This window comes from Serinus canaria, chromosome 3 (genome assembly GCF_022539315.1).
Source record: "Serinus canaria isolate serCan28SL12 chromosome 3, serCan2020, whole genome shotgun sequence".
Taxonomy (NCBI): domain Eukaryota; kingdom Metazoa; phylum Chordata; class Aves; order Passeriformes; family Fringillidae; genus Serinus; species Serinus canaria.
The window spans coordinates 48,592,897-48,618,613 of record NC_066316.1 but is presented as its reverse complement, the minus strand read 5'-3'; the positions used below and the strand labels follow the sequence as shown (position 1 = coordinate 48,618,613).

The window sequence follows — 25,717 nt, the reverse complement described above, 5'->3', positions numbered from 1 at the left end:
TGGAGCCCCAGTATGTAATAACTGAATACTGTGACATGATGTCAGGGTTTTAAAAGTATCTTGTCACAAGGAGAAACTTATTTCATGAGATGGTAAAATTAGGAGAAGACCAAGCAAATTAGATAAAGTATTTTTGAGTACCTCTTGCATCCTCATTCTAGTATGTCTCATAGCATCAGGAGGTCGAGATACACTTTATTTGGACTAGAACACATGGTGCTTAGTATGAGAGCTACAGCAAAAATTAAAATTGTCAATGAGGCAAGTTCACAAATAGCCACATCTTCCTATCTTAAATCAAATTTAGCACTTTTCTAAATCAGATAAAATAATGCGCTGATGAAAAGTGGTGGTCAAGAAATCTATATTTTCTTCCTACAACATAGTCAAATAAAAGAGAGGTTATATGCAGCTTTATTTGCCTCTTGCTTGCTCTATGCACAATGCATGTTTTAGAATAAATAGACATCTTGAAAATATATGTCCACAAAGAGAATAGGATCCTTCAAACGCTGTTTTCCCTAGGCTTCTTTGTTGGGGTGTTCTTTTCCTCTGAGATGTACTTCTCTCAAGTCTGACCTTCTGGGATGTCTTGTTTGCTGCTTTTTACTATGGTGAAATGCAGAATAGAAACTGCAGCCTCTGCTGTCAAAGGACTTAGTGTACTTCTAGTTGTTCCTCAAAGCACACAGAGTATTCAATAAAACAACCACCAAGAAAGAATGAGTAATTAAATTTTACATGATGCTTTTATTTTGATTGCTGATCACCATCTTCTACCATTTCAACAGAGCAATGTCCCAGATTCTCAAAATGAAAGTATTTGCCTGATGTAGAACAATGACCTTATGTTGTTGTTGATTTGAAGCCCTGTCCTGGGATTCCTGTGCTACTAATGATTCTATCCTAATTAAAGTCATGAGGTTTGTTGGTTCAGGTTCAAGGCTGTGTTTTTTCAAACTAGTAATATTGCAAGACAGACCAAAGGTAGAAAACATGGTGAAAATACAGTTTTGCTTCAGAAGACTTCCTTTATCAAGTGCCTGTGAGGAAAGCATGCTGTCAGTTGCAACGTGCGATGCCCAAAAAAAGAGCAATCAAAATTCACAACCTCTCCAGTAGGCTTTCTGAACCAGTGGGAGAGAAGGGAAATGAAGCTTTTTCTAGACTGAATAACTTTGAGACCAAAAAATAAAATTACTTGTATTTAGCTGTGTTGGTCTCATCTACTGGATCACAATCCAGTATGTAAGCATTTACTGTGTAAATTCTTTTTTAAAAGCATTTATAGGTTTCATTGAAAATTGAGGTTACACCTAATGCACAATCTTGACAGATTCTCAGGTTTGACAACTTCCAATAAATATAATAAATCCAGTTTTACAGAGCCTTATTTTAAAAAAGATCCAATTTAGGAGTCCTCAATTTTGTTTATAAACTATTTCACCATTTCAAAACATAGACAGCAACTTTTTGATGCCTAATAAAAATAACCAGACTGAACTAGATCAAGTGAACGCTTCCTGACATCATCAACACCCTTGCACAAAAGAAGGCTGTATGTGTGGTCACACATTATCACTGAAATTCACATGTAAACAGTATTTTGAAGCCCAGCTGCTAAAGCTGTTTTCTCTCACCTGCCTGCTTTACCTCTGTTTCTGTGCTCACCCAAGGGGTGACATTGAGTTGCCGTCACTCTTGGCTCGCTGTGGCCATTTCAGTCACAGGGTACTCTGCACATTTTGCAGGGCTGTTTGAAGCCCCCAGAGGGGTTACATCACTTCAGCAAAATTTTTGTTCAAAGGGGTGTAGTGTATTTTTTTCAGGATGACTAAATGGTATAGAAGTATAGTGAAGTTTTAATTATCACATTGGGACCTGATCCAAACTCCATTAACTGCACTAGCCTTTGTTTAAATTTTAAGTTGACATGAAGTATTCATGAAAAACAATAGTGGTTATGAATTTCCCTGAGATCACTTAGGTAGTGAAGAAGATAAAAGCTTTTTTATTTGTTTGTTTTGTTTTGTAATGGGGTAAAAAGGAACACTTGATGGGGTTAAATGGGGTAAAAAGGAACACTGATGTGTTTCATTCTGTTTCTTTTTCAGCTAGCACTCTTGCATGTCACTGTATTTTTAAGGACTTAAATGCACATGCAACCCCAACCAGAGTTACATTTAACTCTATGTATTTATTGAAAAATTCATTATATTTATTCCTTTGCAGGGAAGATCCATGTTGTCATTTCTGTACTGACAACAGCCAAGACATCTAAGAAATAAGTGCATGTACATTATTTTCTTTAAACTTTCTACTCATTTTTAAAAGCAAAACTCAATAATTGGGTTTTTCATCTAGTGGACAGAGCTGTCACAGGCTGTATATTTTCTTGTTTTGATTTTTTTTCAGCAGGCACAGTGTTACTTGATGTACTTTTCTTTCATTGCACAAGTCTAAATTTTCAAGTCTCGATGATGGGTTGGGAAGTAGAAAGCCACATGATAGCTTTGGGTAGATAGGGAATAGTTATCCTTGGGAAGAAATAATTTGGTGCTGTTCTACCATGAGATTAGTCTTCAGTACAAATTTTGTCTTAGGCAGTACTACAAAGAACCAAATAATTTTGCTAAATGATAGAAGTACTTTTCTAAGAGAGATACATTAGGAATCAGGATTTATTAAATCTTTGGCCTTTCTGTCTTGTTTCTAATACTGATGATGCTTTTAAATTAATATTGATAAACTGAGCTAACAGTGCTTTAACAGTATAAAGTAAGTTTTCCTTTCAATAACAGTATTTATGCAAATCTCATCTGTCCCTATCATGAGCATTTTCTCCTTTTGTCCCAAGAATTTGAACTTATTTTGAGGTACCCCCCAACCCATATGCATGTCCCATAAGACACCTAATGAGTTTCACTTGTACATGCATTTATTTATAGACTGTTTCTCACCACAGAAATAACTGCTGTTTCTTCCAGGGTATAGTTTTCTTAATAACTGGTTTTACTATTCATTCAAATGAGACAGTACATTTGGAAATTCTGTGATGAAAGATGCTATATGGACTGACAGGAGATTTCTAAAGCCTCCTGAAAATCTCCATTACACTTTTATTTGGAAAGCATATAGTGAACTTCTGATTTTGAGGATACTTTTCATTCCATAACCAGTGGATAGCAGAATTTGCAACTGCTACTTTCTAATAATAGGAGGAAAAAAGTTAGCACATAAAATATTTTTAATGTGAAAAAGTCTCATTTCTAAATAATATCTGAGTATGTGTGTATATACTGCCCATGTATGCATCACTCTGCTCTGACCATGCTTTTACTGTAGGAGATCCTTAGGGTAAAGTTTGTGCCAATTCTTCATGATATCATGAGGTGGAGGTGTGCAGAGTCTGGTTTGTAGTCAAAGGAAATAATTTTATGAGGGTTTTTTTCATCATTTTTACTGCTGCAGCAACTTCTCTCTTAAAAATGAATAGTATATGTTTTTCTGTTGTTGGTTCATCCTTCTTGAGTGACCAAGCAAGCAAACTGGTTTTAGGATGTGGTGTCTTTCACTTTCTATCCATCTGACTTTATTTATGGAGAAAAGCCAGCAACTTAGAAAGTAAGGCACATCTGTGCAAAACCAAATTCACTTGGGTATTAAAGCATAATTGAAAGTGTCAGGACTTCTCTATCTCCTTACCAGAAGGTAATTTCATGTGAGTCAGGAGGAGGACAGTGCTATAGTTTATTTCTGTCCCTGAACCTCTAAGAAGGACAACTCCTGCCAATGCAGAATTTCAAGGTCTTGTATGTGTATATCAAAATAGGGGGATAAAAATGGAAATTTTTTCCTCTAACTCTAATGGGACTTTTTGTTCTCTAATCTTATCAGGTAAATTGAGCAAACCAAAATTATCTTCTAAAAATTTCAAAAATGTCACATATTTTTAAAAAAATTATCTAGAAGATGCTTGTTTTATTTAAGGCATTTCAAATCAGTATCTTTGATTGCTGATTCTTGTTTTGACTCTTTCTTTTCAAACCATTGATTCTTGCTTTCACTCTTTCTTTTCAAACCACTTCCAGTATTTTTTCTTTATGCATAGATTAAACTAAACTGATCCTTTACTACAGATTAATCTCTTTTTTTCCTGTGCATTGTATGTTTATATGATTTCCTTTCAGTATGTTTTTCAGGCTTAATTTCTTCTCACTTAGTCTTTTCCATAAACAAACAAAATCCCTCAGCTTGATAAAGATGTTTGCTCGCATAATAAATGTTATACTGCTCTGTCTTTATCTGTGTTGTTTTATTGTTTCAGAGAGGATGAGCATGCCCTTATCCAGCAGTATTGTCAGACGCTGGGAGGAGAGTCACCTGTGAGTCAGCCACAGAGTCCTGCTCAGATACTCAAGTCAGTGGAGAAGGAGGAGCGGGGAGAGTTGGAGCGTATCATTGCCGACCTTGAGGAAGAGCAAAGGTCTCATAATCATCATACTGGTGTCTGAATAGTCATTTTGTTGTTGCTTGAGTCATGCCTGTACTATGCTGAAGATGGGAAAGACCTAGAAGTTATGATTTTAGCAAAAAAAAACAAACAACCAAACAACAGTCCACAATCAAGGCATATATTGTGCATAGGCTGGCTCTGTTAGAAGAGGGAGGTGTCTGTGAAGAAATAAATTAGTTTCACTTTTACTTCACTGCCTTTTGTTCAATCCCCCATAAAACACAAGTCAAAACATTGTCTTTGCTTGAGCTACTTGTGTTGCTAGTTGGAGATGCTAACATTATTTGGTCTAAGAAGTCTTTTATTTCCATTTACTTGGTCAAGTCATCATTCTCCTCCACTTTTCAATATCCCAGGAGTCTGCAGATAGAATATGAGCAACTAAAGGAGCAACACCTTCGGAGAGGAATAAACCCTCTTGCGTCGCCTCCTGACTCTGTTGTGTCACCTCAGCATGCTTCTGAAGATGCTGAGCTCATTGCTGAAGCTAAGCTCCTGAGGCAGCACAAAGGTCGCCTGGAAGCAAGGATGCAAATATTGGAAGATCACAATAAACAACTGGAGTCTCAGCTTCACAGGCTACGGCAGCTACTCGAGCAGGTACTTGTGCACTTTGCCCCATATTGTTTCTGCACAGTGGATTTCCTCGTGGAGCAAAGGCATTGGCATTTTGCTGCAGATATTTTCACCATGTACTCTTGGTCTGTTGCAATCAGTTATTTCTAGCGAGATGTTTCTTCTTACCCTCTAGTATAACCCATGGTTAATGTCAAATGAGCAGGAAATGATTACAAGTGCTGGAGTGATCATGTGAACTCAGGGAACACTGAGAATAACACAAACAAGAGCAATAGTTTTGCATTAATTAAAAACCATGGGAAGAAAATATAGACCCTACTCCAAGTAATGATGCCAGCCACATTCTGTGTTTGACTTAAGTTTTACCAGACACTTTCCTTAAATAATATGTTTATGTTTTATCACAGTTAGTCACTCAGACCTCTCTTAGCATGCCAGAGACAGATGGCCAAAGATATGTCTGAAATACAAAGGAGCAATTAGTTGCATTAAAAATCCAATTCCTCTTGAGTGGCATATTTAGACCAGTAAGCTACAGCAAAGTGGTCTTTCACACAAGTAAATGCTGGAGGTAAGAGACTTTTATCAGGTGCTGGTAGCTGGAGATCATAGGGTCTCCTTGTTGGCAGAAGGAATGCTGATTGCTTTGGAAGCCAGCATGTGCACACCTAGCTTATAGAAATAACAGGAGCAACATATACCATAATACCACAATAAGAGGAGCAACATAGGTGTTGTTAGAGATGGTAGTTTGTACTGTATCATGTGTGGAAGCTTGAGTAATAAAGATAAATTTGTATGAATATTTTCTTCTGATCAATCATTACATTTGGATCACAGTACAGAAAGGCAAGTATTTCCTGCCTTCCATGAGTCAGATGTAGTAGGGGATTTAACTAAGCCAAGAAACAGGCTACATAAACCAGGTATTAAAATGGCCTAAGTAGCTGCTGTAGATCATACTCTCATTACAGGAATTAAGGTATTTGCTGTTTGTTTCACTGGCTGACTTTGTCAATTTTCTAGGCAGGTTTGGCTCAATAGGATTTAGATACCTCCATTCCAATGATTTCTCTACCCCTCTAGCAGAGTTTTTTTTTTTTTTTTTTTTTTTTTTTTTTTTTTTTTGTTTTGTTGCTACTGTTATTCTAGCATTCTAATCAGTATTTGAGTAGCTGTAATATTTCATAGGGAAGATAGCAACTGGTGTGTTGTTAATAATAATTTATCAAGTAATGTTCTTGGGATATGTGGCCAATACTTGGTCTTTCAGAGAAGTGTTTAAAATCTGCAAAGAAACATGGTTGAATAGAACAGAGTTCTGCCAAACCCACAGTCCCTTGCAACTTAGTGCTTAGAGTAGAAACTTGGTCACCCCTTAAAACCCTTCTTTTTCTTTCCCTAATGTAGCTGAGGATGATCTCACAATTTTGTAATCTTTTTGGAATTCTTATACCATTCTTAGGGTATACATTTTTGTTGTGATAAAATGGGTGGGAGAAGGGACAGTAAATCTGATCATTTCTGCCTTTGGAATTTTCTAGGCATTCTGCAGCTTTTGGGTTCAGATAGGGTAAAGCAGAATAGAGGTGACATTTTTCAATATTCGGACTGCTTACAACTCATTTACTGTATACTGTTGCTCTTCTGCTTTCTGTCCACATTGTCCTGTCTCTGTGGGAGTCATGCCATGCTTCTGATTCTTCCAAGTATTATTTCCTAAGGCCTTGTTTCTTCTCTGTCATTTAATAAAGTGGCTCATACAGAGTCAAGTATATGAGAAGATCTGCATGATTTCTTTTATAACCTGTCTGTGGCTTTTCAATGTGCCTTTCTGTACATACCATTTCTTAATTTACCAGATGTTTCACAAGCTATTTCCAGAATGTTGGGGCTACTCCCCTGATGGGGATTCAGAAAGTATAAATACCTTAATTTTTTAGTAATGTTCTTTGAATTTTATTTTGACATTGATAGAATTATGAAGCAGCACTGATTTCTATTACTGCCCCCTTTCTGAAAAAAATGACCACTTTTCGGAATGTTTGTTTTTCTGTCAGCTTGGCCACTACCTTTTAGGACAGCCTTTATCTATTTCACTGCTTGGGGAAGGACTTTATTGGAAGCCTATTTACATTTATTTGTTTCTTTTGCTTTTACTGGCTGTCCCAGTTATTTTTGGAGGATGAAAGGAATGCCTTTCCTTATTAATGAGATGGATGATTTGCAAAAAAGATACTCATAAGCCTCAATCTCAAAATAGATAACAACAATATAATTACTAGTATTAGAGGACACAACTGTCTTACAGCAATATCTTTGCCATGGCTGGTATTTCATGCCATCTCTTTGTCTATTCTATCAACAGCAACTCTCCCCATTCCTCTTCTTCACTAGCCTCCTGACTGGTGTTTTATACCACTGAGCATAAAATACTGGGACTTTTTTTTCTTCACAAGATTGGAGTGAGTCTGTCTACACACAGATATGGGGGTAGAGATTTAATGAAATTTAGAAACTTTCATGTACTAACTGCTTAATTTAGATGAGACCATTCCAGGACATTCTTTAGAGAGCACCTTCAGCAGAAATATGCATGCATCCTCACTGCACATTTGTCTACTTCAGGTCACAATTCTGAGGTTACCCTACTATTTTTATTTTAGCAAGCCCAAAGGATTGGTAACTGTCACAAAATGTTGTCATTTTTGTCTGCCTGATTGATTAGGGTGCCAAAAAGGAAGGTGAAACAAAACTGGCATGTGACAGCTTTGATACCAACATGTTAATCAGACAGAGAAAACATAAAGAATCCATTCTCATTTTTCTTTTTTCAGCCTTTATAGATACTGCATTTCCAAAGTCAAAGTGAGACCTATTATGAAGGGCATTTAAAGTCTGCTTGAATTTTTCTCTGTTTTCTCTGAGCTACTGAATAGAGGTTTCATATTGGATTAGATCTTGAAGTTAGTGGGAGCTAAAATCATCTGTCAACAGCTGTATGATCAGACAGAGAGTAAATAGGGGCTGCAATTCCCTCTCCAGCTGAAAGCAAAAGAGCTTTATCAGAAGAGTGCAGGAGAGTTTGTTTCTCTTGTAGCTAAGAGAAAAATTCTGGAGCAAGAAGAAACATCTGTAATGAATGTGGTAGTAAAATGGGCATTTTTGAGGTTTCCTGTGATTCAGACTGGGGACACTGAGGTTTATTTTGGTTTTTACCAAAAGCAGCAGAGTTCAAGGAAAGATCAGGTGTGTCCTAACTGTCCATTAAGCCACAGAGCACTTCAGGCTCTTCTTTGGGAAAGACACCAGCAGGAGGCATAGTGAAATAAGGCACTGTAGATTAAAACTGAAATAAATATCTCCTTTGAAATGCTTTAAAAACTGCTGTAAAAAAAACTTCATCATTTTCTGGAGAAGGACTTATTTTTCCCTTCATATCTTTGCTTGGTTTTACCTAAAAAGAAGTTGGAAAACTCCCTGAGGCTGGAGTTGGAAACCTCTCCCTCATTCCTATAGAGGCATGCTCAGTATCCCTGATTTTATTTCTTTCAAGAAGCAGCAGCAGGTGTATAATAACATCTAGAGCTATTTGCTTTTGGTTTCTGGCTTATGGGCTGTCTGCTGAGTGGCTTTGAATAAGAATACATGAACTCCATGATGCCTGAAGTGGGTTAGGATGGAAGTGGTCATATTTTGTAGGTGTTATATAATTGGAGTCAAATACAATGTGTTATTTTTCTCAAGTTCTTCAACAATAAAATTGTTAAATCATGCCATATCCTTAACTGGTTTGCATTTAACATTTCCCAGTATCTGATTATTATATTTAGGCAATTATACCACTATGACAAACCTTCACGTTCTGCACCAAACCCCACTCTTCAACTGCATCACAATATTGTCCTTAATTTGGAAGAAGTGTTTGGTTTGTTTAGGCTTTTCTTTTTATTGCAGTCACTTGAACTATGCAGTTTATCATTTATCAGTATATTTAAATGAAAATTAAGTAATCAGGCATTGCCATCTGATTAGAAGATGATGGTGTTGTGGATTTTGACTTGTTTTTAAATCCAGCTGCAATATTTCATTCTGACTGCTACAGCAACATATGGTACGTCAATGTAAGGTGTTCCAAGTATATTTTGTTTTCTCTTAGTTTATCCACTGACAGTCCTTGTGCTCTGCAATGCTTTTCTATCACTTACAATAGAACAAGTGGTACCTTGACTAACTCATCACCTGAGTTTGTAGGCATTTAGTGTCTGTCTATCAACATGAACTGTTGACTTTGCAGTGCCTCACTCTCCTTGACTGAGCCTATGTGTTGCTGTGCTGCAGTTTTTTATGTCCAGCACAGATCTTCTCATTCACCCTCATTCACCTGTGCACAATTTATTCATAGTTGCTGCTTCAACAGGGACAGAGGCAGAGATTTACTCCAGGTGCAAGCTTGCATTTTGGATGATTCACATTCTCTCTCTTCATCTGTTTGTGGGGTGGGCAAGCAGTGACAGCTGCTGGAGTTAGTTCTCTTGTTCTGTATTGAAGAGTCTCTTCATCTGTGGAGAATTTCCTTCCTCTCTTTACCACTACAGCTCTAGCATTTCAGTGATTCCTGTGATATGGAATTGCCTGGGTTAAGCAGTCCCAGGCTTCTCTGATTTAAAATCATCACACCCATTTTACTTAGACTCTTTAGCTGGATTAAAGCCTGGTACTGAGCAGCAAATTACTAAACTACCTGATAGTAATTCACTGTTCACAGAAGTGTCTTGACAGTGAAATCCTTCTCTGGCTTGAAAACATTTTGATTTTTCTTTGTCTCCTATGCAGACTAAAATTTCTTGATTTATTCTTTAAGTCCAAGCTGGCCTTTAGTATTGTCTGAAAGAGATAAGATTTAGAGGAGTTTTACTGAAGATTGGTTTTGTTAAGTTGGAAGCTATCTCAAGAAATTGAGTATTTCAGTAAAGGCAGTGAAGTGCAAAGGAGCAAACTTGTGCACAAATTAACAGCCATTCTGTATTCTAACTCTGCATCAAGTCTCATAGCTGTTGTAGGTACCTGCTCAGTTTCAAAAATACCTTAAAAGCAATGACCTTTTGTATTACTTCAGTATCTGCTTTTGATAGATTTACTTAAATAACCTGCTTCTTAAGCTGTTCAGAAGTAATCTCATCATTTGAAATCAAAAAAAAAAAAAAAAGTGATAGCAGCAACAATTTTAGTTTAATCTACCTCAGATGTAAATATTATTTCACTTATTTTTTTTTCAGAAAAATCACTTCTGGAGTTCAAATACTATATTACCAGTTTCTTCCTCAAAGGAATTTTTAAAATAAGAAAGGAAGGAAAAGAAGGGAAAAAATGACTGAATAAGGTCCCTTCCAATATTTCTGAGCCTTTTCTTATTTTCTGTTCATATATGTATTTTTAAATGTAATCTCAAACACACACATGGTTACAGCTAAATGTAATACTGATTTCCATGATTCTTTAAGTGAATTTGAGAAGCCAGAAAAGCTTCTTTACAAAGGATAGAAGTTATTTCTCATAATTTTCAGGAGTTTATGTAGTAAAATTCCTGCAAATCTGGTGTGTTCCACAAGGTTGAGAAGCAACATCAGCAGGAGTGATGGCTGGCTACCACTTTTTGGATTTAATGAAGTTGTTTTGAATCTGTCTTGAGTGTTCATTTGATTCTGGAGTTCTAAAAATCTGTTCATAATTGAACAGTTGTTTCTAAGTATGCTTAGTCATCCTTGTAAAGCTTTTTATGGGTCCTGTTTGCATGTGTATATGTGTGTATACACCCATGCAGATAAATACAACCTAAATGATCACATTGTGTAGTCTTTCTGCAGAGCTGGACGGGGAACCTGGGCATACTGTGTGTGCTGTATGTTATGTTGTGGTTTTGTGATGCAACAGAAAGTTGTTTTTAACAAGACCATCAACTGGAGTCTTGTCAGAGCTCTTCTTAAGTCTAGATTTTCTTTTAACAAGGTTTTTTTTTACCACTCATCAGTTGTATAGACTTAAGCCAACTTTGAATAATTAAATTATGTGGATACAAGTAACCTAAATTTGTGTCTCCTTGTCTCTAACGTAGCCCGAGTCAGACTCCCGGGTCAATGGTGCCTCCCCCTGTGCTTCGCCCCAGCACTCTGCCCTCAGCTTCCCGCTGGAGCAGGACACAAGCTCGCAGTTCCATCAGACAGGTGAGTGTTCTGATCAGATAACGTGCTCATGAGGCCATAGGTGACTACTGGATAGGTGTGTTGGCACCTTCTGGACAGATTTGTAAATCAAAAGGAGAGGATCTTTGCGATGCCTCTGCTCAGTGCAGCTGGAGGTGTTCCTTCCTCGTACTTGCCAAGAGCTGCGGTATCCTAAGAACCCACGTGACTCTGAATTCCAGACTTTTCTCAATAGACTCCATGGTTCCAGCTATGCTTACCAAGTGAATTTACTGGGCAAATCCATCCTCACTGAAAGGGGAACCAGATTTCATTGGACTGAAGTGGCCAAGAGCCGTTTGTCCTCAGGACACAGATGGACCCAAGTAATCTGTCACGTACAGGACCAAATGTCCAAATCACATAATCTACACTTAGTGTCTGCTTTATAAATTCTTGTGTAACCTCTGCTTATCCTGGTATTTTGATGTTCCCACTCCCAAAAGGTTCACATCTTTAGGAATAATTCAATATTTATGGGTACAGCCTCTGCACATAAAGGGATTTCTTTCTCTCTTGAAAGATTATTTTAAATTCTCTTGTATCAGAGTTCATTAATTTCACTGTGAGTTAGCAGAAATAACTACAGACCATTGCATGGACAAAAGTAGGGGAAGACAGAAAATGTTTTTCTCAAATTGTCTTATATACAAGTTCCTCCTGTTTTTGTTTTTAAGCCTTGTGTTATAGATTAAATATTATTTTGTTTCTGTAGAAAATAGGAAAAATATTCTCTTGCATACTGAACATTTTTCATTCAGCATTAACCTATGTTTTTACTTTATCTGGAAAAACATGGAACTTGAGTCTGATTTCATGCAGTATGAAAGATGCTGTCCAATAAAACTGCCAACAACACAGCCAGTTATGTTCCCTAACCATTCTCTTGGCTAATTTTAAGCATAATTTTTCAAAGAGATGGCAAGGGGTATTTTAGCACTACTGAAATGGCTGGTACATATTGAATAAAGACCATCTGAAATATAAATGTTGGGATTTTTTTCAGAGAAAAAATGGTGCATTCATTCTGAAAGTTATATGACAAATCATCTGCAATTGGAACAGTATTTTAATAGAGTAGCTATTGAGCTTAATTCCCTCATCTTGTCATTTTATTTATTTTAACTGTAAATGTTTATATACTGTTCCTTGCTGGCAACTTCGAGTTAAATCCTGGATGCAATGCTAAAATTTTAATGAAAAATAAATGAGTGACTGCAAATCAATAATGTAACTTTCATGTCCTCTCCCAAGGCTGGCAATTATTGATGATAGTTGCTGCACATTACAAAGGTTTCAGGTACTGTTTTCCTGTGAAATATAAAGGAGTAATTAACTGGAATGTTGGCTAAGAATGCCTTTTAGAATATTGTTGTCCTTTTTTTTTTCCTTCTCCTCTTGTTACAAAAATGATTTTTTTGTTGTCATATCTGCAGATGACTTGTTAGTTCCACCTCATGATACCAACACAGATCTAACAGATGTTATGGAGCAAATCAACAACACATTTCCAGCTTGCTGCTGTAAGTTTAACAAAATGTCTCTGAGAATCATATTGGATTTGAGGTAGTCTTCTGAAAAAAAAAATTCTTGTAGTACTGACTAGGAAAATAAATATCTCTGAGGAGATTTCTTGTGTAGATATGCAAGCTGTGTAATTCTGTCCCTTAAAATTCCTCAAAAGACACTACTATTGAAGGTAGATAAATGTTCTTGTTTTAAGTGAAAGCAATTCACTATAAGAAAAGCCTGTAGCTCAATGTGGAGTTTTCAGCATTGCCTAAATAAGAAGAAAGACGTTTAGAATCTCACTAGCTGCTGATGAAAACCTTCTGTAGAACTTAAGTGCATGCAGATTCAGAATTTCGGAATGCAGTTTTTGTAATAGAGCTTGAAGAAATAGATTTCGTCCTTAGACTAATTACTGAAGTAGTTATTAAATACACCAGAGGAAATCTGTGAATGCAGCACTTGACACCTTTCCCTGCTTAAATGCATTGGAAGCTGATATTTTATTCAGTGTCTATTAAAGAGAGATCAAAAGGAAAACCAGCTTGTTCCTATGCATGTCCTGTATCAGCTGACATATATTTCCACTGATCCTCCTTCCAGTGTCCCTGCACTTGCAAAAGTGAGACTCTGTCTCATGTATTATGGTGGGTTTTGTAAAATCCATTTATACATATACATGTCTTTCTCTATATATATTTTCAGCTCTTTTGCCTTAGAAAAACAGTAGTGAAAACTTAGATATATTCTCAAAATTGTTGAAAGTTTCAAATGAAATGTAATAATAATGATCAGTTTTAAAAGGCAGAAGTCAGAGAGTGGCTGTTTAAGCCCAGTCCTTTTGGAAGCATCAAGACTCAACTCTGTGCTATTTCATAAACTCTGTGAGCCCTGTTAAAACACCCCTTTTATCTCTTGAACACACATTGCTGAGTCACAGAAGATGCACCTTGCATGTTTTGAAAAAGCAGATGGGGTTCTAGCAAAAAAGGTCTTGTTTCAGCTATCCTTTTTGATTTTTGATGAGTTCAACAATTCAGAGCCCCTTGTTCTGCAAATTAAGGTTTTGATTCTCAGGAGCATCTCATCTGAGGTCAACTAGTGGAGCTGCTCAGCACACCTCGAGGATGTGTGTGTATACAAACCAGAATAAAATGCAATTCAAGCATTTGTTCTTGGTTTGGAAAGTTACTGTCTTGCTATGTGACTCCACAGCTACATGATCATTTGGCCCAAATGAATTTAAAGCAAATTGCATTGTGTTAAGGCAAGCTTGGTAATGATGGCTGTTCTCCAGAACTGGAAAACAGAAAAACATTCTGATTCTCTGAGCAAACACCTTGAGCAAGATAGGAGAATCTGCTAGTGAAAACCAAGGTGAAATCTATCTGAGCACTTAAGATTAAAGGAAGGCAAAGTTCCAAGTTTAATGTGATTTTTCCCTACTGTCAGCTTAAACCACCCTGCCCCAATTAGTAGGTGCTACTTATGTTTGCTCTCATTCAGTCATTCTATAACATCTTTTACTTTGAAGTAAATTTTTTTAACTGTCAGATACATAGCTTAAATGTTTTAGAAGCCTAGAATGAGGATTATTAGTCTGGCCCTCCTAACAAAGTGCATTAGACTCTGAGTTTTGCTGAGCAAGACCATGACAGACCATCCAAGTCCACCATCTTTTCCTGTGGCCATTTGAGAGGGATCTGTTTTCCTGGCTGGACAATTGTCAAACCTGTTTTTATAGGACTTTAAATGATGTAGATTCCATGGACTCTATAGGCATCACAGTATTCCTAACCTTAAACGCTAACGTCCTTAAACTCTTTATTATATCCAAGCTCAATTTTTTCAAAACAACCTTCATGTGCAACATCTCATGTCCAGTTATTAAAAAGAAAGAAAACCAAACCAGAAATTAAATATCTTCCTTCACCTCATCTTTACTTGCCTCTTCTGCCATGGCCACAGCCTCTATCGAGGAGATACTAGCATCTGAGCCTTATGCAGATAATTTTTATCCCATTTTGACTGTTTAACAGAGATAGTAGTCTTGCTTATTTGTTTTCATGGATTTCAGGTTATAATTAATCTTGAATTCCATCTTTCTATTTATGTCAAATATCCTTTATGAAGCAATTATTCATATAGTAAGGCCAGCAATACTTACAATGGTGGATTTTGTTGTTTTGTGGTTTGGGTTTTTTTTGTTTTGGTTTGGTTTTTTTTTTTTTGTTTTGTTTTGTTTTGTTTTTTTGTCCTTCAGATCCACTGATCATGGACATAATGCCCCTTTTTCCTGCCTTTGCCATTGTTCCTCAGAAGTAGGCAGGTGTACAGAACGCTGTGCAGAAGTCATGTCTGTGCATCTGAGTGATGTCCAAAACAGAGCCTTTCAAACAGATGATACTGTAATACATCACTCTGGGGTTAAGATATGGCTACAGATGGTGTAAATGAAACAATTTGTATTAACTATATCATTAAAATGCTATAAATGTGTTTAAAGTAACTTAATGAATAATTAAACCATTGCAACACATTTCTTGTTAAATGTTTAGTCTTTTAAAGATAAGTCTATTTTTTTTTATTTTGCAGTATGTGTTTTTCTGATAATAACTTTGTTTTTAAACTGTCAAGATGCTGAATCATGTAAATTTCTAACCTTTTTTTTCTTTTCTTTTTGCAGCAAGTTTCACTGGCAGACCACAGGTATGAGATATGTTTACATACTTGCATAGGCATTGGAAACAAAGTAAAGCAAGTGAAAAGTTCAATTAAAGCAAAGGGGCTGGGGTGGCTTTTGTCTACATTTTTCTCTAGAGGTCTATTTGGGAGCTAGACTAATACAACAAGAAGGCCAGATTCCAGAATATCAGAGTTAATAGAAAATTTCTACTAGGTTAGGCACTGCCACAGGTATTATGGTTCTGCAGGTCTGTGCTGCTGTCCAGATGGAACCAGCTTGCATTTGTTTTGGCCAATTGGTTTAAAGCCAGCAGCAGCTTGCAATATCAAAGCTGGTTCTTCCAAAGATGTCCATATGTCCTGGTGCCCACAGCTCCACTCTCAGGAGCTGTGGGCACCAGTGCACAAGGATCAGGAGCCACGCAGCACCTTAGGCATTAGATTAAACTGTCTGCACTGAGTAGGCAACCACTTCAACCAGGACTTTAAACACCGCAGTTTTGTCAGCTTAGATTTCTTTTAACTGTTTGCCTCAATTATTTGCTGAGCCTCAGGCCAATACATGTGAATTTTTAAAACAGAGGGGTTTTGTAAGATGCCATCACAGTCCCGGGCTGACTGAGCCCAGAGCAGGTAGGAGTTTCTGTGTGTGCTGACCTGTGCTACTGATGTTTCTGATCACAACAGGCCATGTGAGGTGTTCCTGGGATGTCAGCCAGTGCTTGTGGCACACAGCACAGCTCTGTTCTGCCTCTGCCGGCCGCACCTTTCGCTCATCACAAACCTGCACGGGACCCCGGGACACGCCGTGCGCTCCCACCGCGAGTTCCACTTGAACCAGTACAACACTGAATACCCAAAGAAAAGGATGTTGTTTTTATAGTATCTTTTTTTTTTTCCTTCTTCCCTTTCTATGCAACTGTAAATTAACGAGCAGTGGAATATTTGTCACTGATTTGTATAAATATACAGCCAGGGGAAAAGGGGCAGGGGCTTTATATACATTCTTTTTGATAATCGTAAAGAGAACTGCATAAGGAGTTTGGAGCAAAACGTTACGTTCATACATTCCTTTCAGCTCTTTGCTTTTGCATTGTAAAGTACATATTAGTTATATATTTCTCACACATGTAATATTCTGTACTGATTATTTGTATGCTAACCATCTGACCACACAGATTTCAGAATATCCTTGCATTGTTTTCAGCATTGGCATATGAAGTTCCCATAATCTGCACTATTGTTACTGGTTAACAACAATTGTCATTATAATTCAATTAAACAAGGTAAACTCTCATTTCAAGTAATAATTAGCATCCTCATGTACCTAAGTGGTATTTTTAACTTCCTTTTTGTTATTTCCAGACAACACTCCATTTGGAGGATTATTTTTTTAAGCTTTACTTTACTTTGAATCGGGAGATAGCTAAAAAGAGGACTTAGATGATAGCTTAAGTTGGTTTTAGTAAGAACTAAGTTAGTGTAATCCTTCCCAACTTTGTTCAGAGACAAAGCTTTGCTGTTCCCTGCTGGGCCAAACTTGCTTCAAGTTTTGGAATTTACAGTCTATGAAGTGAAGCTCATTTCTGTGAGATCCCTTTCTGTTGTCTGCCTCTTGGAAATGAAGAGACAATTAGAAAGCCCTTTCCAATACTATTAGCAACAGAACTTCCTCCAGAACTGCAGTGCACGTAGATATTATCATTTGGCGTTGTAATCTTGCAGATCATCCTTATCTTTAAGATAATTTATTTATTTTATTACTTTTGATAAGGATAATTATGGGAAAGTGTGTTACTGATCATCTGATCTCCAGTTGAAAGATTATCATCAGAGATTTTAATGCCTTCACAGAGTTTACAATGCTGCATGGACACTTGCTTTAATTCTAGGACAACTTTAATTGGTAAAACTGCATGCAATACCTTCCATGTATAGTAAAGAGAAACAAAGCTGTGTTGTTCTTAACTATTACTGAAGGAAAAAAAAGTTATCTTAAGATGGTATTGAAAGAGGTGTAAAATTCTCTACTGCTACTAAAAACATGCTAGGGGACATTAAAAGAGCAGGTCAGGAATTTCTAGTGGCTTTGTGAAGTTTTGCCAGCCAGACTGTCCTGCACCCACAGTATTTACTCCTGAATTGCTGCTGCTCAAGGAGTGATTCAGGCACAGTGTTGACCACCTTCTACTGCTGGCACCACTGCCAGTTCTTTCTGGACCCTTTGGCAAGTTATTTAACCACTCTGCCTCTGTTTTCCCATCTGTGAAATGGGGATGATAGTGCTTACCTCTCAAAGGTGATGTAGACTTGGCATTTTTACAGAGCTTTTCAGATGCTAAGTATTAGTCTTGAGCAAGTGGAGCAAAGCTATCAAGGTGAGAAGAGAAGATGCTGGCTTCTATTAAAATGTAACGTAGTTATTCTGAGAAGAAAAAAACCCACATTTTACAGAAGAGGAAAACCATGACCACCTTTCTACCTCAGACCTATCTTCATAAGTAGTATTGGAAATAGCTTTACATTCTGTTCTCTGCAAAGTACTTGGCTTTTATCAAGCTACATAATTCTCTAGGCAAAGAATCTTTACAAATACTCCCAACATAAGTATAAAAAGAAATCAGTAGTGAATTTGGTGGATTTTATTTTTGTTCTGAATATGAGGTTATGTATAAAGTTGTTTTTCTGCCTGTGTTTGTATGCATCCTTTGTCCTCTGCTGCCAAGTAAATGCTGCTTCAAACACTACATTGTAACATTCTTCCTCTGAGACTATCATAAATAAAAGGAATATATATTGCAGTAACATGAGAAAAAGTATGGAATCCTTCCAAATTTTTTGGGCTTCAAGGATGGCACATCTCATTGCTAAATGCTGAAAGTTTCATTCTGAAGATTAACATGAGCAAGCTGTGGTAGTCAATTTCTATGTCCCAGTTATTTCTCTTGTGGTTTGAATTTATATAAATGAGATTAAGCAGTAGTTTTTTTCTTCATAAATCTTGCATATTTCTTCTAGTTTTCCATCTTGAGTGATTTTAGTCTAGAATCCTGCTCAGTTTCATGACAGATAGTAAATCTGATAGCTGAGAAGCAGATTGCCTTTTTTTTTTTAAATGTTCTGTATATGTATTGCAGAACAGCAATAATGCATGAAGCCCTGTCAAATAGGAGAACTGTGAACTAGTCTTCAGGTTTTTGGTGCCTTTCAGTCAAGATGCTCAGCTGAACCACAGCATTTGGTATTCAGCAGCACAAGGTAGAAAATATACTTTCTGATTTTTCGGGTATTTGCATTAATGCAAGTTATTTTAATGACTGTGTTAGAATTGTTACACTTAAAGGAGAAAAAAAGTACAAAGTCCTAACAACTCTGTTTCCTTATCATAATAGCTGGCACTGCTTTAATGTTTAGTTGTTGGGTTTTGTTTGGATTTTATTTTTAAACTCTAACGAATGTCAAACATAAATGCCAGTGATGACCTTTTCCCTCAGTTTGTGAAAGGATGGTTAACAAGTAAGTTGTAGGGAAACATTATTATTTAAGTGATTCAGTAGTTAGCAAGGAATTTAACTACAGAAAAAATCAAATTAAATTCTGTAGTTAGAACAATGAATGTGTCTTAAGAGGAAGAGTCTCCTAGATTAAAGCATGTATTAAACCAGACAACCTGTCATCTTAAAAAAAATAAACATTTTAGTTATATTTTTGTAGAGTAGAAGGCAGCAGGAAAGGTATGGTTCAGTACCAGGGCCTGACTGAGAAAGATTTATGCAAGTGCTCCTATCTCCAAGTTGCACCCTGTGTACCTCGATGGCCAAGGCAGCAGGCACCAGAGTTCTGTGATGCTGCCACCTGAGGAAGGTTCTCAGCTTAAAAGGCAGTGCTGTGCCACAAAGGTCCTGGCCCTTGACATGGGGAACAGAAGGGCACCCACTTCTCACCAGCCACTGGGCTTTTCTCAAGGGTGTTGGGAACAGTGCGTGGCACCTCTGGTTCCTCCATGCACAGTGCAAGGGTGAGCATTCCCTCCCTTTAAGCACTAACCAGCCTCTTGTGCAGTCACTTTGCCAGGCCCAATAAAGCCAGCCTGATACTTTTCATGAGAAGGATTATGTCTGAGTCCAAAATACACATCGATGCAAAACATCAGGAGGGACACCTTCCTGCACAGCCCAGAAAGGATGGCATTGGTTGATAGCATATCAGTTTCAATTCTCATTAGAAAACACCCTTAAGCTGTATTATTAACATGTCAGTTCATTTTGTCAGAGAAGATGCAAGATTGATGCATCTAATTAGAATCAGAGGGTACAAATCCTTCTGCTATTGGGGCTTCATCTTCAGGGGAACTTTCGCAGTGAAACAATCATCTTAGTATGGGTGGTATTATTTCTTTTTAGACCAAGAGAAGGCTCTTCACATGTTCAAAATCAAGATAGATTATGAGACACCAGCCCTGTTAGGTTAGAAATACTGGACACAGACCATCAGTATGCACATGACAATTTGTGGCACCTCCCTGTCCTGGGACAGGGATTCTGTCCTCGCTTCTGTTATTTCTGCAGTTGGGGAAAAAAACCAACAACAACATGACCAACCAAGAAACAACCCCAAAAAGCCCACCAAATGACAAGATTTAAAACCCAAATAAATCTAAATTCAGCCAAATTAAAAATGTATTATTGTAATAGGCAAGTTTGGATTTATGCAGAAGACCAGAATATTCTTTTAAGCTTTTCCAGTACAAATTACCCCTTGGGAAAGAAATTGTTCATTAGACACATATATTTTGTTCTCTACTTTAATATGGAGTTCACCTAAGAAAATCCTTCATGAAGGCATTTTTTTTTGCTGCACTGCAAAACTGTAAAATGGATCCTGTCTCCTGTCATGCAGAAATGAAGATGTCATGCCATATGGCTGAGAATTCTGTTCCCACAACAACAGCAATAAAATCAGTCTTACAAATCCTGGCAAGGTGTAAATTAATAACAGTGGGGTATGAAAAAAAAACCAAACAAATTTTAGAGGGGGAAAGAATATTTGAGCAGGAAGAGATCTCTTGCATCTTAGAAGCAAAAAAGCTCTCAGTAGTCATCAGCTGTGCTCTTCAAACAGTGTTCTTGAGGCTGGAAAATGAAAAATCATTCTTGGCTCACATAGCTTTGAGAATGCATCTTCTGTCTTTTGAGTCACTTTCATGATGTGCCAGCAAAAATTTCAGTCCTTACAACTTAAATTTATAGCTAAGAAAGAACAGCTGTGTGTGAGTGCAGCAGCCACCTTCAGAAGGGGTAGGTAGAGTTTTCATCAGCTGCTTTTCTAAACACCTCAGACACCAGGGGGGCTGGCTCAGCTCATTTTCCCAAGCGCCTCAGCACTGCAGCAAGTGGTGCAGCCAACACAAAGGTATCATTTAAATTGAAGTCTGCTTATTAAAAGAGAGAATACAGAAAAGCTGCACAGAATTACTAGCTGTGCTAGTCTTGAGTACATTGGACAGGAGGAGAAAATGAAAAAACCTCACACATCACTTGAGCATCTATGCTTTGCTATCTGTCCTCTCTCACATCATCTCTGAATCTCTATTTACAGATAACTATTATCTTGTTAGTCACTTTCTTTATGCGGTCATATAAACACTGAGAATGTCTGGTTTTCTGACTGAGGTGGGTTGACCCTGACTGGATACCTGGTGCCTACCAAAGCCTCTCAATCACTCCCTTCCTCAGCTGGACCTGGGAGAGAAAATATAAGAAAAGCTCATGAGTTAAGGACGGCTGAGATCACTCACCTAACCCACAAATGAAGTTGTATACATCAATAAATAAGAGAACAGACAGAAGATACAATAGTAACTGCCACTGACAATCCACATCACTGATTTAAATGCAAAGAGGAATAAAGAATGTTAAGGGTTACCTAGATCCTCATTCTTGAAGATCGAAGTGACATTTACCTTCTTCCAATCCTCAGGATCTTCCTCTGTTTCCCATGACCTTCCAAAGGTAATTAAAAACAGTCTTGCAATGACATCAGCCACTTCTCACAGCACTCCAGGGTATGTCCCAACACATCCCATGGGCAGTTTGTTTAGTACATCCAGTTTGCTTAAGTGTTTCCTAACCTGATTCTTCTCCACCAAGGAGGAGGACATCTCTCTTGATCCAGACTTCTGTCCAGTCTTACTACTAAAGACTGAGATAAAAATAGGATTCAGTACCTCAAACATTCCTGTGCCCTTTGTCACCAGATCCTCTTCATCAGTGGGCTCATGTTTTCCCCAGCCTGCTTTTTGCTGCTGCTGTACTTAAAGTCATTCTTTACACCTTTCGTATCCCCTATCAGGCCTCTAGGCTTTCCTAACCCAGTCCCTGCTGAACTGGACAGAATATCTGTGTTCTTCTTAGTCCCCAAACAAGCTGAAGCCTGCTCTCCTGAGGCCCAGGATGCAATCTTGCTTTATTGCCTTAATCCCTTTGGAATCCTGAGCACTGTCATCTCATGGTCCTGTAGCTGCAGCAGCCCTTAACGTTCACATCCCTCACCCATTCTTCCTTTGTGAATAGGAGGTCCAGCAAGATCCCTCCTCTCACCAGATTCTCAGTCATTTACATGAAGAATGACTGAGAATCTGGTGAGAAGTACACTCTAAGAAATTTTCCCTCAACAGTTAGTATAATTCTTGCCTGATGTCCCAAAAAAATCTCTTGCCAGAGAATTGCAATGCATGAGTAGAGGACCTTTTAAACACAGCTGCTTTGGTTGATTTTGTTTAGTACCTCTGAAAGTATTTTGGTGAGCAGTTGTGAGAAGTCTAATGAATGGCAGCAACACCCAGACAAGTGAAAACATCCAGCTGTCTTTCTGTCTCCAGTGCCAGCAGCCCCTCTGGAATGGAAAGTGTAGCTCTGACCTACTTGCTTTCAACAGACTATAATTACAGCACTTATCAATTTTCTATAAAAATACAGACGTGAACAAATAGAAAACCCAAGTGGCAGAAACATGAGCAGAATAACAATGTTATTTCATCCCCTAAATCCCAGTTCTTGCAAAGATGATGCTTTTAGGCTGAAAAGTAAAACCAGTGAAATGACAGTAAACTATCAGAATAAAGTTGAGTTTATTATGAAATACGAGCCAGGCTTTATACACAAACAAAGATGTACCACAGTATTTGTCATTCTGCTGCCTAGCCTTGTAATTTCTTCTTCCCTAAAATGGCTGCTTGCTTGCTGTGACAGGAAAATTAGTGATTGCTGTAGCAGAAGAGAATTATTTTGACTTCCAAACTCATCTGGTTTCGCAAAGTGCAGATTGTGCTACGCATTTGGTGGGGCTGAACTCTGTGTCCAAAGCTGGACCCAGCACCCCAGCCCCTGTGTCCCCAGATAAAGGGGAATAGTCACTCCCTCTGATTAGTTTTGTTAGGACACCCTCCCTTTGCTGCCAGAGTACCCTGCCTTGGGACAACACACAAGCATCCATGGAAAAGGCAGTAGGTGATAGATGAGGCTGCAGACTTCAAGGTTAACCCACTTAGAGCTTGGTGGCATTTGGCAAAGAAATTCTTCTGATAACTATTCACATTCTTGTTTCTGCAGACAGTTTGGTTCTCCTGCAAATTCTCAAATTGGTTTCAAATTCAAATTTGGTTCTCCTGTGGTGTTTCCTGCAAATCACAGCACTATTTAGAAAAATGGGATTAGGAGATAGTATTTCCTAACATGCCACTTTCATTTAGCTGCTCTTCTTGCAGAATGCCTTGCTTTCCCAGGCATTGACTCACATGTGTTGATTGACTTTCCTTCAAATGTCCAGAGACAGCCAACCTTGGAGCATTAAAAAGCCAAAAAAAACAAACCACACCTAGTGTTTCAATTAGAAATTATATAAACTTGTCAATGTAGTTGCACACTTGGTTACTTACGACATCTCCTGTACCTTAGAAATGACTACTGGGTAGACAAAACCAGTACACTTTCCATTTCTCTGCCCAAAGCAAGGCTCCCACTGAAAGCTTCTTGGAAAGTTTGACTTAAAATAACAACTTGATGAATGGGACAATGTCATTTCACACAACCAAGTTACACTTCTTAAAGGCTGATTACAAACATCCTCAAATGTCACCTCTTCTTGACACCGCTGATTTTAGGGCTCTTTAAGGTTAAAATTAACTAATCCAGAAAAAAAAAATCCATCACACCTTCCATCTTTGAAAAAAAATCAATGTACATACAGAACCTTAAGCCTGACAGCCTTGTCTGCAATCTCTGCATTTATTTATTAGCCTTTAGCCCAGTTGCAAAAGGGGTTCATAGCACATCTGTTTCCACAGAGATTGGATAAAATATGGCAGTTTAGTTAATGACAGTATTTTTTATTAATCTGTTTTTCTTGGATAGCTGATCTAAATGGATGATTAAGAAAAAGAGGGATTTTCCCCCTAGTTTCTAATAGTGGTATTAAGCCCCTCTCAAGCAAAATGTACCTAGCAAAGAGTTAATTTACATGATGTGATTAAAACCAAGATATTCCACACCCAGCTACCTTCCTTCCTAGACTGGCAGAAATGACAAGGCAGAAATCAAAAATATTAATACTGTAATGAAGCAGATGTAAAAAAATCAGTCCTGAGGACTGCCCTTCCAATAAGAAGTCCCTCAAACAGCAACACCGAAGATAACATGGCATTATTTCAGTTATTTATATATATAATATACTATATGTGTGTATATATATATATACTTTTTTATATATACACACACACTGGAGACAACTGTGCATAAAAGGACAGGATTATACCAGTGAAAGTTTAATAAACATTTATGAAAAATAAAATAAAATGCAAAGAAAAAGAAATCACAGCTTCTCCTCCACCATCTGCCTCCCCTGAGAGCCACTACTGGCCCCTAGAGGCTCCCACCCCATCAGGCACTTCAAGGCCTGGTCTTCCCCAACAAGGAGCAAGGCAAGAATGGGGATATCCAATTTGGGCTCCCCATCCCCAACCTGGGGCCACTTAATATTCTAGTTCAGCAACACTCAAAAAGGAAAGCTGTGTTTATCTGGTGGGTATTAGCAGCATAAATGCAGTAATTAGGTAATAATCACCTTAAAAATGTGCTCTTATCTTAGAGCTTGAGAAAGAACTGAGACTGAAGGCTGGGGCTATTATCTCCTACTTTAGCTCCGGGGAAGCAAGCACCGAATAAGCATTCATATCAAAGTCAGTAAATAATTTGGCCAATTACCTATTCCCACATCACCACTGAGGTTTCTTGATTGAAGATTGCAAACATTTATGTTTAGCCTTCAGCTTAGTATTTAGAGTGCCATATAGGAGCTGAATCTGCATTAGAAATGTATCCCTGAGTTACTGCCATACAAATACAAAAAAGTCAATACAATCAGTATTTATGTCTCTGTGGACTTGTAAAAAACTCTTCTGTGTTTTCACAAACCGTACATACAAGCACAGGGTCTATCGTGGAATTAATTGCCCTTTCAGTTCCCCAAACACCTTGATTTGGCAGGGTGGAGGCAAATTTAATATACATGTTAGTACAGCTGGTAAACTACTCATTTTACAATGACAGCAAGGCGTTTCAATATGCACTGAAATAATGAGTTTTTCTTACTGCTATCCTTCTCTCCCAAGAAGCCCTAAAAATTGTTTTGGGAGTAGATGGGCAGCTCTTTCCGCTTCATCTCTCCTGCACTGCACAAAGGGCAGAACACACTCACTCTGTGCCAGTCCAAGTGTGTGCCTTAGAATGACTCCCCCTCCTTCCCTCTGGTATTTCACCAGCACTATATTATACTGCACATACCTTTAGACAGAGCCAAGGAATAGATTTGCCAACCCACTGTCTCCCCATGACATTTACAATAGGCTTAAGCAGATTTAAAATTAATGTAGCTGCAAAGGTGTCAGCAAAAGCCAAATTTCAAGAAGCTAGATTGCCAGTGAGTAGCTAAATACATTCTAGGCCAGAAATTTGCCTTGTTGTCAGCAGACAATAAGATCTCCAAGAAAAATTAAAAAAAAAATAATCAAGTTGAATTTAAGGTAACTCAATGGCACTGCTATGGCATTAGAGGGACAGACTTCTCAGAGATGCTCTTTCTGCAAGGACTCTAAAAGCAGACCTACAGTCTAGCTGTGGGTCCTGGCTGC

At 37.8% G+C, this 25,717-nt stretch overlaps 1 protein-coding gene across 6 annotated transcripts in view; it reads left to right on the top strand.

Moving 5' to 3' along the window:
* UTRN (utrophin) overlaps positions 1–18,345 on the top strand; it is a 362,109-nt gene extending 343,764 nt beyond the window's left edge. For all 6 annotated transcript variants that reach the window (XM_050973004.1, XM_030235269.2, XM_018916973.3 and 3 more), the window contains 6 exons: positions 4,328–4,486; positions 4,873–5,116; positions 11,211–11,319; positions 12,774–12,860; positions 15,533–15,555; positions 16,219–18,345. In XM_050973004.1, the coding sequence (XP_050828961.1) occupies positions 4,328–4,486; positions 4,873–5,116; positions 11,211–11,319; positions 12,774–12,860; positions 15,533–15,555; positions 16,219–16,227 (631 nt within the window). In that variant the 3' untranslated portion in view covers positions 16,228–18,345. The remainder of the gene's footprint in view (positions 1–4,327; positions 4,487–4,872; positions 5,117–11,210; positions 11,320–12,773; positions 12,861–15,532; positions 15,556–16,218) is intronic.
* Positions 18,346–25,717: the final 7,372 nt, after the last annotated feature.